Source organism: Gymnodraco acuticeps, unplaced genomic scaffold (genome assembly GCF_902827175.1).
Source record: "Gymnodraco acuticeps unplaced genomic scaffold, fGymAcu1.1, whole genome shotgun sequence".
Taxonomy (NCBI): Eukaryota; Metazoa; Chordata; class Actinopteri; order Perciformes; family Bathydraconidae; genus Gymnodraco; species Gymnodraco acuticeps.
In genome coordinates this window covers 629,774-640,851 of record NW_022990558.1, presented here as the reverse complement: position 1 = coordinate 640,851, position 11,078 = coordinate 629,774, and the positions used below count along the sequence as shown (strand labels likewise).

The window sequence follows — 11,078 nt, the reverse complement described above, 5'->3', positions numbered from 1 at the left end:
CTCTGTCCTGGATCGCGAGCCCTGGATCTTGAGTCGTGGCTGTGGTCCTGGATCATAGGCCCTGGATGGATATCCTCGTGGATTCATCTTCCTATTATACACACATGCATTTCCAAACATTTGGACTACCTATGTTGCAAATGTATTATCTTTTCAATTTACACACGGCATCTATTGCACGTCTGTCCGTCCTGGGAGAGGGATCCCTCCTCTGTTGCTCTCCCTGAGGTTTCTCCCATTTTTCCCTTTAAACTGTGGGTTTTCTCCGGAAGTTTTTCCTTGTACGATGTGAGGGTCTAAGGACAGAGGGTGTCGTATTGTCATACTGATATTTTGTACAAACTGTAAAGTCCACTGAGACAAATGTAACATTTGTGATATTGGGCTATATAAATAAACATTGATTGATTGATTGATTGAAAATGTTACAAGTAAAAGTACAAAAGTATTAGCATCAATATATACTAGGGGTGTAACGGTTCACAAACATTTCGGTTCGGTACGTACCTCGGTTTTTTGGTCACGGTTCGGTTCGGTACGTTTTCGGTACAGCAGCATTTTTTTTCACAAAACAAAACATATATATATATTTTTTTATTATTATTATTAAACTGTGAATAATGTATTCACTCAAATAAATACAAAATATAATAAAATAAACATTAAGGTGCAGCATTTCGATGAACTGAAATAATCTGTATTTGAACTTTACTGTACTACTACCGACTAGTACTCACAAAACATAAACTATTAGTTTTGGGTTTTTAATTATTATTAAACTGTGAATATTCACTCAAATAAATACAAAATATAATAAAATGAACATTAAGGTGCAGCATTTCGATGAACTGAAATAATCTGTATTTGAACTGTAGCCTACTGTACTAGCACCTAAGCAGCCAGCTTGACATTATGACTTGCTTGTCATTGTATTTTCATGTTTTTTTAAAGAAAAATGAACTTGTCCACATTGCTTGCCGAAAGGGCAGATCTGCTGGCACTAACAATGTCTCCTGATGTGGAGAAAACCCTCTCGCTAGGGACAGAGGTAGCCGATACAGCCAGGTAGCGCTTTGCTAACATGGCAACATAAGGATATTTGGTGTTTGTAATAGCTTTGGCTCGGTCTGATCTTTCTGCGAGTGGTGGAGGCTTACATGCTAGTGGGAGTTGGGTTTGCACTTCAGTCTTTTTTCTTTTGGTACCGGTGATATTCACGTTCGGGTGATGCCTTTTCAAGAGTGTGCAAGTTTGATGTATTGCCAGCCGCGTAACCAATTTTAGTTGAACAATGCCGACAAACAGCTTTGGTTCGGTCCACCTGTCTTTGTCCGTCATCCTTGTACGTAACTGCGAAACCAAAATGTTCCCAAACCGGAGACTTCAATGATGCTGGAGGATTTTCGAGCTCAACTTTATCTGCGTTCGCCATTCATTTTTGACAGTTCCTCAAATTACTGACTACATTTGAACGCATCCCTCTGACCAGCTCTCATAGTATGCCTCTCATCCAATGAAATGACTTGCTCGCTCTATGACGCGTTGAACCCAATGTGAGCAAATTACTCTGAATGCTGCGACGCAGCACCTGAGATTACTTCCAAAAAGTTATTCACGTTCTCAATTTTTTACGTTTAACGTTATATTCGTTCGGTACACACCTGTACCGAACCGAAGGGCCCGTACCGAATAATTTCGGTACGGTTACGTGTACCGTTACACCCCTAATATATACTTAATGTACCACCTGCAGAGGGATCTAGATGCAGGTGTTCTCTTCCCCATAGAGACCGCCTCACTGCACATTATCCCTTGCATAAAGATAGATTGTGGGTCCCTTATAACATGTTGTACACAGTGGAAATAAACATTCTGGTTACCTCAACATCAGGGATCTTATACATTAAACTCCTTCTGAATCAAACCGTCACGGTAGCCTTACCTTACTGATCCCTCTTAAATTAGAAAAACACACGTTACTTTACCAGCAGAGAGAAAATGGATTATTAAATTATTAATGTGACTAATAAAGAGCAATTTGATTATTAAGTATTATTCTGTTGATCGATGTCATTACATTTGTTGAAAAACACATAATGACTTGTTTATGACTCGTTTTGTCAAAGTATGGACTTGGACTTGACTTGAACTTGCCCATCCTGACTTGAGACTTGACTTGGACTTGCAAGACAATGACTTGAGACTTGACTCGGACTTGAGCGCAAAGACTTGAGACTTGACTTGGACTTGCAAAACAATGACTTGGTCCAGTTGGTTGAAATTATAACTCTTTGGCCTCCCTAACTTGTAGTGTCTTCCCTTAAACTGTCACACACACCCAGTATTGCATGTCAGCACAGACACACCTACAGAGTGTGTGTGAAGGGTGACTCCCCCTGTGAGAGTGTGACTTTTTCTTCATCTCTGAACCAAAGTCTGACCTGTTTTCAGAGGACTCTCTGCCATCCCGTGTGTGACATAAAGTAAAGTAAGTACATTTACTTTGAGATTAATATGAAGTTTTCACCAAAGCTGCATTTACTTTGAAGAAAATAATTCCCAGTGGTAATATTATTAGATCATATTTTGAAATACTTCTCAGTAGATATGGCTTTAGTTCTTTATTTTTTGTGTCAAGTGAAGCATTGTGCAGGGTTGGTGTCATGTTGGATGTCCTCTATGCGCTGTAATTCGTTCCCATGTCACAGTATGTGTTGATCAGTGTTTAGCATTAGCATTGGGCATTCATTTTAAATTATGTCAGTTACTGAATACATACGACATTTTTCACATGAAATTAGTAGAGTTATCCCTTGGCTTACAAACAAATATATTTATGTTTGCAATTGAGAACTTACAATATTGCTCTAATAGCATGGTTTATTGGTTAAAAAATGTTTGCATTATTTAAAATTGCCATATTTTAGAGAAATCATCAAAAATATGTTGCAGTAATCATTGACAACGTTTTGTAACCTGATTACGTAATCCCAATTGCATGTCATTCGTTACTACCCATCCCTGGTGTTGACAACAATTGTTTGCATGCCTTTAAGCAGCTTGTGTTACTAGAATAAAACAATCAGCTAATATGTAAGAAGGAAAACAAATCGATGTTAACAAACACTAAATCAGCAGCAGTTTCTGTTTTTCTAAACTCTTTTTTTGTACATCCATCAGTTAGCAATCTCCACCCACCGTCATCATGCCTGAGACTGCAGAGGCCCACTCCTACACCCTCACCACCAACCGCAACTGCACCATCGAGCTCACCAATGTCAGCTCCTCCTACTGCCTCGTTCCACCCCAAGTAAGAATCTCTGTTAGACAGCGTGAACAGTTTTTTTCTAATCTGTGTGTTAATTAACCAATGAAGACAGTGATTATCAAATTCCTTCAATGTTCTTGAATCCATGCATGCATGACTACCAGTGGTATACAGTTAATACATCTTACATATACTGTGATTTAAAGCACTTGTACTTGTACACCATCACCTAGGTTGGGAATCATTGAGCGAAATTACCAGTACTGTTAATAACACATTTGACACTTTTGCACTTTTACTCAAAGAGGATTTTTTTATGCAGAGCATTAGCCCACTTATAAAGGAGTAATTTGACATTGTGGTATAAGCACAACCTGAGTAGAGGTTAGGGTTAGAGTAAGATTTGGGGTTGGCGTTCGGGGTAAGAAAACGTTTTGGTCCACTCATCACTGCATCTCTTTTACCCTGCAGGGTGCACTTGGAGAGTGGCTTCACCTTCAGCCCTCCCCAGCCCACCGTGCGTACCCAGAAGACCGAGCTGTGCTCCTTCGTCAAAGACGACCACACGGCAACGGGTGCCGTTGGCGTCCTGACCTACGAGCTGTTCGACATGAGCAACCGCCACTGCAACGAGGTGATCGCTATCATGTTCTCGGTGCCGTTCGACTACAACTTCTACAAGAACTGGCTCGGGGTGGGTATCTTCGAGCACACAAGAGAGTGCAACGAGAAACTGTTCAAACATATGTACAACGAAAAGGATTTCACCAACTTTCTGCGCCACGAGGCCGAAGGCTCAGGGGTGACCTACAAGGGGAGGATGGTAGATGTGAGGGCCTGCATGTCCGACGAAGGCAAGGCCATAATCAAACTGGAGCTGTACGACAAGATGGGCAAATGAATGTTTGTAATGAGTGCATTGGTGTGGAATAAAATGCAAGAACACAGTTGAAGCAGATGTTCCTGAAACCTACATACACCCTGTATGGGTGCTTTAAATGAATAAAAAACAATACAATGCAATTCTTGTCCTTGACCATTTTTCATCTTTATTTGAGCCATTAAAAATGATCACAAATGTTTGCAGGCAATGAAAAGATTGAAATCTCCTCAGCAGAAATAACATGAGTCATACTTCACTTTGATTTATAAAAGTATAAACACTGTGCAACATGCCATTTAGAGGTGCAGCATGTTCTTGTCCTCATGCAGACAGGAAAAACTGCATCACTGCAGAGATAAAAGGTGCATAATGAGACGATGAGATAGTAAACAGTCTGCCTTATGCAGCAATGTTTTCTTAAGCAAGTCAACTCCAGATGAACTAAATGATCTTAACAATCTAAATCTGCTTTATCCGGTTGGGCCGAAGGATAAATCCTTCTTGATAAGAAATGTGAGTATTATCATACAATGCACCCTAAACACTATATAAGGGCTGGACATTTGTAGTGCAAAGTGAATATTCTCTGGCACATTGGAAAGATTTGGAAAAAGGTTGAGCTAACGGTAGATTTTTCAGAGCATCAGTACTGGTGTTGCAGGAAAATCAAAGAGCATGTAAGAGCAGTATGTAAGTTATACAGAAGCTGAAAGCACAACGTATTATCCTCCAATGGTTTTTATAGTCTTAACTGGACCATTGGACCAAGAGTATTCCTTTAGCCAACAAGTGCAATAAAAGATCAAATATTCTAAATGTGATTATTATGTGCATGCAGATTCTTCTTTTTTTCCTCAACAAAATACATAAAATGTCCATTGGGTTGGACAATCATTTTGTGGACGGTAAAATGTTTTTTTATTATCTTGGTAAAAGTGCTCTCCACCAAATATACCGATAATAAGAAAACATTGGGGAATCCAAGAAATCAAAGCGTATTAACAAAATAAGAACCAAATGGTTGATGGGTACCAAAATAAGAGGACTTTGCTTCCTGCATGGTTACTAAGGACAATAAATCACGGATATGAAAGAAACAGGTTTGTTCGCTTCTTGCATGAAGCTCAAACTTGATCGTAGCTAGGCAAAAATACACATTATGAAAACAAAAAAAGACCATCCTTATATGTTGCAACTGTTGGCTACACCCTGTCTTTGAGCCTCTGTCTACATACCTCAGGTGAGAGGCGAGGACAAAAAGCCAGTAACAAAGTAGGTGCGTACTGTGGGTGGAAACCCATTTGGGTTGGGTTACTGTGTCACAAATTCCCAAACAAGAGTGATCTAAAGAGGGAATCCTGTGTTTCAAATCTGGCACTGCCCGAGCGAGCAACACACCTAGGATCCGGACAGGTAAGCCTGTTTAATACTGGGCTGTATTTGGAGGTTTGATGGAAAATATAGTTTTTATGTAGCATTTAGCACTGTGCATAATTTGTTATGGCACTGTTCACAGCTAATTGTATTCACTGCATTGTAATACAATGTAATTCTGCTTTCCTGCAGCCTTTACAAGTAACAACATGTGTGAATCAGCAGAGGCATTGGCTGCTAACCTCACGAGCAGCAGAAATGTCACCATTGAGATCACCAACCTCACCAACAGCTTTTGCCTGGTAGACCCAAAGTAAGGGCAAACCTAAAAGACAATATTGTTTAGAGTATTCTTAACAAAATAATGCATCTTAATGCAAATATGTGTGTAGCCTGATAAAAACAAACTAGAGATGAATTATCCGGTTTTTGCTCTTAATTATTATTTTTTTCTTCTTTTGCCTTTAAAAAAAAGGGTGTACCTGGATAGTGGGAACTGCCATAGCCCACCCCAGCCCACCGTGCGCCCTCTGAAAACCGAGGTGTGCAACTTCAGCAAGACCAGTTCCAAAGCCACCGGTGCTGTGGGCGTCATGACCTACGACCTGTTTGCAAGAAATAGCAACACCCCTACGGAGAAATTAGCCATAATGTTCTCTGTGCCCTACGATAATAGCTCCTACAAGAACTGGTTCGCCTTGGCAATCTACCCCATGTCCAAAGTGTGCGATGAGAAGCTGTACAAAGAGATGTATTACGACAAAGAACCCAAGGGCTTTGTGAGGCAGGAGTCCAATGGCTCTGATCTCACGTTCCAGGGCGCAACACTGGACATGAAGGCTACCATGTCCCCGATGGGCAGGTCCATATTGAAGGTGGAGGTGTGGGACAAGCTCTTCACTCCAACAATGAACCAGCAGCATCACTAAGCCAGTAATTCATTTATATCAAAACACAGTTTAATGGGCAGTGTGTTTGATTAAATATGCTTAGCCCTAACACCTTTGCTACTGTATAATCTATTCATGCAATAAATACAGTCTGATATACAAATAAATGTGTGTCTAAGTGATCATTACAAAAGGTCTTGGCAAAGCTTCAGAACACTCGGGACCAACTGGTGGAACAAGTTAATGTTTATCTAAATGTGGTATCTCTATGGCACAAATGTAACATATTTATATCAATCAGCAGCCAATGTGACATACAAAGTTGAAGTGTAGTTTATTTTTTTTTAATATGAAACGAAATATCTTTGACATTATTAGGTAAATAATAAGATAAAAGACGGAGATGATTAGGTTTTGTATGTAATTTCAACAAACCCTACAGTGTGTGAACAGCCTGCAAAAGCTGCGTATGATCGACATGGTTTGCACGAAGTCACCATCTAGTGGTTACAAGGATTCAGAGCATGCTCACCTTCAAACCTTTCTCAGAATCAATGCACACGTGTACTCAGATAAAGGGAATAACATCATATAAAAAGTAGCAATGTTTATAAATTCAGGTTTATTAAATTGAGATGAATTATCTGAGGTCAAGTTATAGCTTTTACACAAACAGCAACTCACTTTATTGCCAAGAGCTAGATGAGAAAATGTATACCACTCTCATATCTGTGGAGTAAATATCAAGTTACAGCAACCTTAGCTTAGCATAAAGACTAGAAACAGAGGGAAATTGCTAGCATGGCTCTGCTCAGTCATAACAAAAAATGCACTTCTAATATGAATGTGTGGTATGTTTTTGATTTGGACTGGATGAAAACCTAAGTGTAAAAATATCATGTAAAGATGTTTGTTTTGTTTTTTTATTGAGGGAACTGGGCTAGCTGTCTCCCGCTTTTTTGAACGCTAAAACAACGGTCTCGCAAGCTCAATTTATTAAACATACACAAATGAGAGAGGTAGGTTATCAATCACTTTACTATTAGCTAAACATAAAGGTGAATATTATTGTTTCCGAGAAAGAATCACCATTTTTCTTGATCAAAGACACGTTAATGTAAGGTCATCGTGCAACAATGCATCAGCAATTTTCTTAGTTTATTAGGAACAATATGTTAAATACATGATTTTTTTTCTATTGTAAGATATAACAGTGTATTTGTGTCTGCAAAATCAGTTGGATTGAGAGCACTGCTCGTAAAAAACACTGACAACAGTTTTGAATCTGTCCTTCAGATACATTTCGAGTGTTTCCAGTGGCATTTTTCTCACATCATACCCTCTGAACTGTTTCTTAGTCTGCTGGCTTACTGGCACAATCTCCTCTGTGCTGTTGCAGTCGTTGCGACCAATGGCAGCATACGTGGGGAAAGCATCCTTCAGTACTTTTGGTAGACTGTTGTTGTAGTTTGGGCAGCAGTAGGCGGACCAAATATACTCAGGCACGGCTACACGATGATTCCTGAGCCAGGGCTCGTCGCTCTGGTAAGGGATGATGCCAGTCACTATGTAGGTGTCTCCGAGACAGTAGGTGCCTAAGGTTTTGTTGACGTTCTGCTCCAGGGCTTCCCATGGTCCATCATTAGAGCCTGCCATTTGAGGAACAACATTAGTCAGGGTGAAGGTAGAGGCGCGGTCCTTATAGCTCTTGTGGTGGAGGCTGGGGTTCAAGTGTCCACGAGAATAGGTGGAGTTAATGTAGTCCAACTCCACTCCCTGGCTTTCCACCACGTTCTGATCCAGATGACCCAGAGGGAAGGAGAGCATGTTGCCATCAGCTCCTGGGTAGGCTAACTGTTCATGGGGGTCAGAAGAGAAAAGTGAGGAACATTGCACGTAGACCATATGATAAACTGTCATTTATTTATAGGAAGACTGAGTGAAGCTGCTTTTAGAACAGTGGACATCACTAAAGCAACAACAAGACTTAGCTAGCTAGAAACGTAGCCTAGCTTGAATTGTTGCTTAAACAAACAAATGCATTTCACCAGCAAAACAATACTTTTTCTATGGTAAATGTGCTTATTTTCTGCGCCACTCAATGCATTTAAGATAAAAAAAATTATAATCTTGCTTTGTTCTTATAAACATATCAGTGTCTCACCTCCCAACAATTTCAAACTTGACCCAAAAAAGCCAAGCAAATCAGTGGCAAGAGGCAAGCTTTTCTAATATACTACTTGCAAAAGTGTCAGTCATGCTAACAGCTTCCTGTACTCAGCACTAGTTTATTTTTACCATGGGGAGTTAATAGACCGACAGTGCAAACATGAACCAGTTCCCTTTTACTCGGGCTCATTTCCTCGTTCGTTTTGTAATTTACTTAAAAATAATGTTTTTATTGTGTGTGAAGTATGATTAACTGGAACGCAACGGGACACCAAACAAGTCAAATGTGTTTGTTCGTTTTTAGTCTTCTATTTTTCTTGAGTAGCCTACCTACTTTTTTTTTTCGATAATAATGTCATGTTTCAGTGCAATACTGTATCATAGAACTAAAGACAGAAGTTGTGACATTTTGAAAAATGAATAATACTGATAAACCAGTAGGCCTACAATTATATAAAGTCTGACTGTTTAACACTTTACTGCAAATATTAAGTATTTTTATATATATATAGGCCTATATATATATATAATATATACAATAATATACAATATACATACAATATATAACAAAAACAAATAGGTAATATATATATATATATATATATGCATATATATATATTACCTATTTGTTTTTGTTATATATTGTAGTACAATGTGCACATTTAAACTTCTCAATATTTTTTATAAACATCTCTCTTATTTTATTTTTAGTCCAATTCCCATCCAGCGATAGTAAAAGTAGTTGAATTAATAATAATATTTGTTGAGTCTTAATAGAAAGACAAATAGCCCAACTTTAAAATAAATATTTTATAGAATCATAATAACTTTTTTATGATATCATGATTGGCACAATTTTAGACTTACCTGTGGCTCATACTTCCAGAATGTGTGGGGTCTCTTTCCTTCTGGTGTGGCGTACAAATAGGCCGAGAACCATGGAGTGCGGCGTGGCTGACTGTACAGCGTGGCAAAGCGGTACTGGTTTTGATACCGTTGGCAGATCGGGGTCCCCACCAGACCTTTAGGAGGCCAGGACCTATAGAAGCTCTCAAGGCATGGAGCAAAGTCTCCAACATCGGCTGCACACATGCTCCAGAATCCAGTGAAGGCCAGAATGAACACAGCCAGAGCGAAGTGATGTGCCATTTTAATAAAGACCAGTTGGTAGTGAAATCCAGCAGTCAAATGTCCAGATATGATTCATGCCTTCATACAGTGTCTGTGTGATAAAGTGAGGCTTGAACTTACTGATAGCTGTTCTCCTTTTCAATAAGACATGACCTTTTGGTGAAAGCAGAAGCAGTTTCAACATTAGTTTCAGTCATCCATTGTTTGCAAGGACAAATCAACCTCAAACACTCCAGCAGTAATCAAATGCAGTCTACAATCAATTATTACACATTCCCTGTTAAAAACATATTAAATACTTACTACTTTGCAGGAAAGTAACATTATTGCATACTTAATCTGACGCTGAAAATTGTCCCCAACCATTGCACTGTTTCCTCCTGATTGAATCAACAGTAGCGAGTTACCGTACAGAAGAGGGAAGTCACAAAGTAAAGATAAACACATGGTTGGTTTCACTCTCTTTTAAATACAGACTACTCTCCTGCCGGGGGTCCTGCCAACCCTATGTCCTGTCCCGTTGGAGGTCCCGCCGTCTACTCTCCTGCCGGGGGTCCTGCCAACCCTTTGTCCTGTCCCGTTGGAGGTCCCGCCGTCTACTCTCCTGCCGGGGATCCTGCCAACCCTGTGTCCTGTCCCGTTGGAGGTTCCGCTGGGGGTCCTGCCAACCCCTTGTCCTGTTCCGTTGGAGGCCCCGCCATCCTCTGTCTCGCCGGGGGTGCTGCCAATTCCTGGTCCTCTTCCGTGGGGGATCCTGCTGAGGCCTATCCCACCGGCTCCGGTTCCTGTTCGGCCGACACCGGGCTCTGCTCGGCCTCTGGAGCTGTCTGGTCTTCGCCCTCGAGCCCGGCCCCCTGTGAGCCGCATTCTTCGCCCTCGAGCCCGGCCCCCTGAGGGCCACGGCCTTCGCCCTCGAGCCCGGTCCCCTGACTTTCCCGGCCGGGGCCCTCGCCCTCATGCTCGGCCCCCTGACTTTTCCGGCCGCGGTCCTTGCCTTCATGCTCGGCCCCCTGAGTTCGCCCGCGGTGGCCTTCGCCCCTCCATAACCCCCACCTTGGACTCTGTCTTGCCCCCGGGCCGTCCGCCCGAGTCCCCCTTCTCGGCTTCTGCCTTGCCCCCGGGCCGTCCGCCCGAGATCCCTTCCGGGTCCTCCGCGGTGCTCCTGGGTTGTCAGCCCAAACCCGTCGTCCTGACCCCCTCCACCCACCCTGCTGGACATTGTTTTTTTTTGGACGTTTATTGGACTGTTTTGGTGTTTTAGGGACGTCTGGAATCCGTCCCTTGAGGGGGGGTTCTGTTACGATTATTGTGTTATGTCACGTTTTGTATGTCTTGTTTTGGGTGTTTTGCTGTTCTCCCTGTC

General features: G+C 41.3%; 3 protein-coding genes across 4 annotated transcripts; 2 read left to right on the top strand and 1 right to left on the bottom strand.

Moving 5' to 3' along the window:
- Window positions 1-2,357: 2,357 nt before the first annotated feature.
- LOC117553564 (DELTA-stichotoxin-Hmg2b-like) lies at window positions 2,358-4,291 on the top strand. Its single transcript, XM_034227559.1, has 3 exons — window positions 2,358-2,488; window positions 3,181-3,322; window positions 3,753-4,291. The coding sequence occupies exons 2-3, from the start codon at window positions 3,206-3,208 to the stop codon at window positions 4,167-4,169; spliced, it is 534 nt and encodes a 177-aa protein (XP_034083450.1). The 5' UTR covers window positions 2,358-2,488; window positions 3,181-3,205; the 3' UTR covers window positions 4,170-4,291.
- A 1,093-nt stretch (window positions 4,292-5,384) lies between these two features.
- On the top strand, window positions 5,385-6,582 carry LOC117553563 (DELTA-sagatoxin-Srs1a-like). The gene is made up of 3 exons (XM_034227558.1): window positions 5,385-5,564; window positions 5,718-5,838; window positions 6,001-6,582. Exons 2-3 carry the CDS (start codon window positions 5,735-5,737, stop codon window positions 6,452-6,454), a joined length of 558 nt encoding a protein of 185 aa, XP_034083449.1. The 5' UTR covers window positions 5,385-5,564; window positions 5,718-5,734; the 3' UTR covers window positions 6,455-6,582.
- A 435-nt stretch (window positions 6,583-7,017) lies between these two features.
- LOC117553502 (endonuclease domain-containing 1 protein-like) lies at window positions 7,018-10,108 on the bottom strand. 2 transcript variants are annotated; one of them, XM_034227463.1, is made up of 3 exons: window positions 10,019-10,108; window positions 9,452-9,868; window positions 7,018-8,269 (listed from the first exon to the last, which is right to left on the bottom strand). In XM_034227463.1, the coding sequence occupies exons 2-3, from the start codon at window positions 9,731-9,733 to the stop codon at window positions 7,649-7,651; spliced, it is 903 nt and encodes a 300-aa protein (XP_034083354.1). In that variant the 5' UTR covers window positions 9,734-9,868; window positions 10,019-10,108; the 3' UTR covers window positions 7,018-7,648. The 2 variants fall into 2 exon arrangements, with proteins under 2 accessions (XP_034083354.1, XP_034083355.1); XM_034227464.1 differs by having other exon boundaries at window positions 10,050-10,100.
- Window positions 10,109-11,078: the final 970 nt, after the last annotated feature.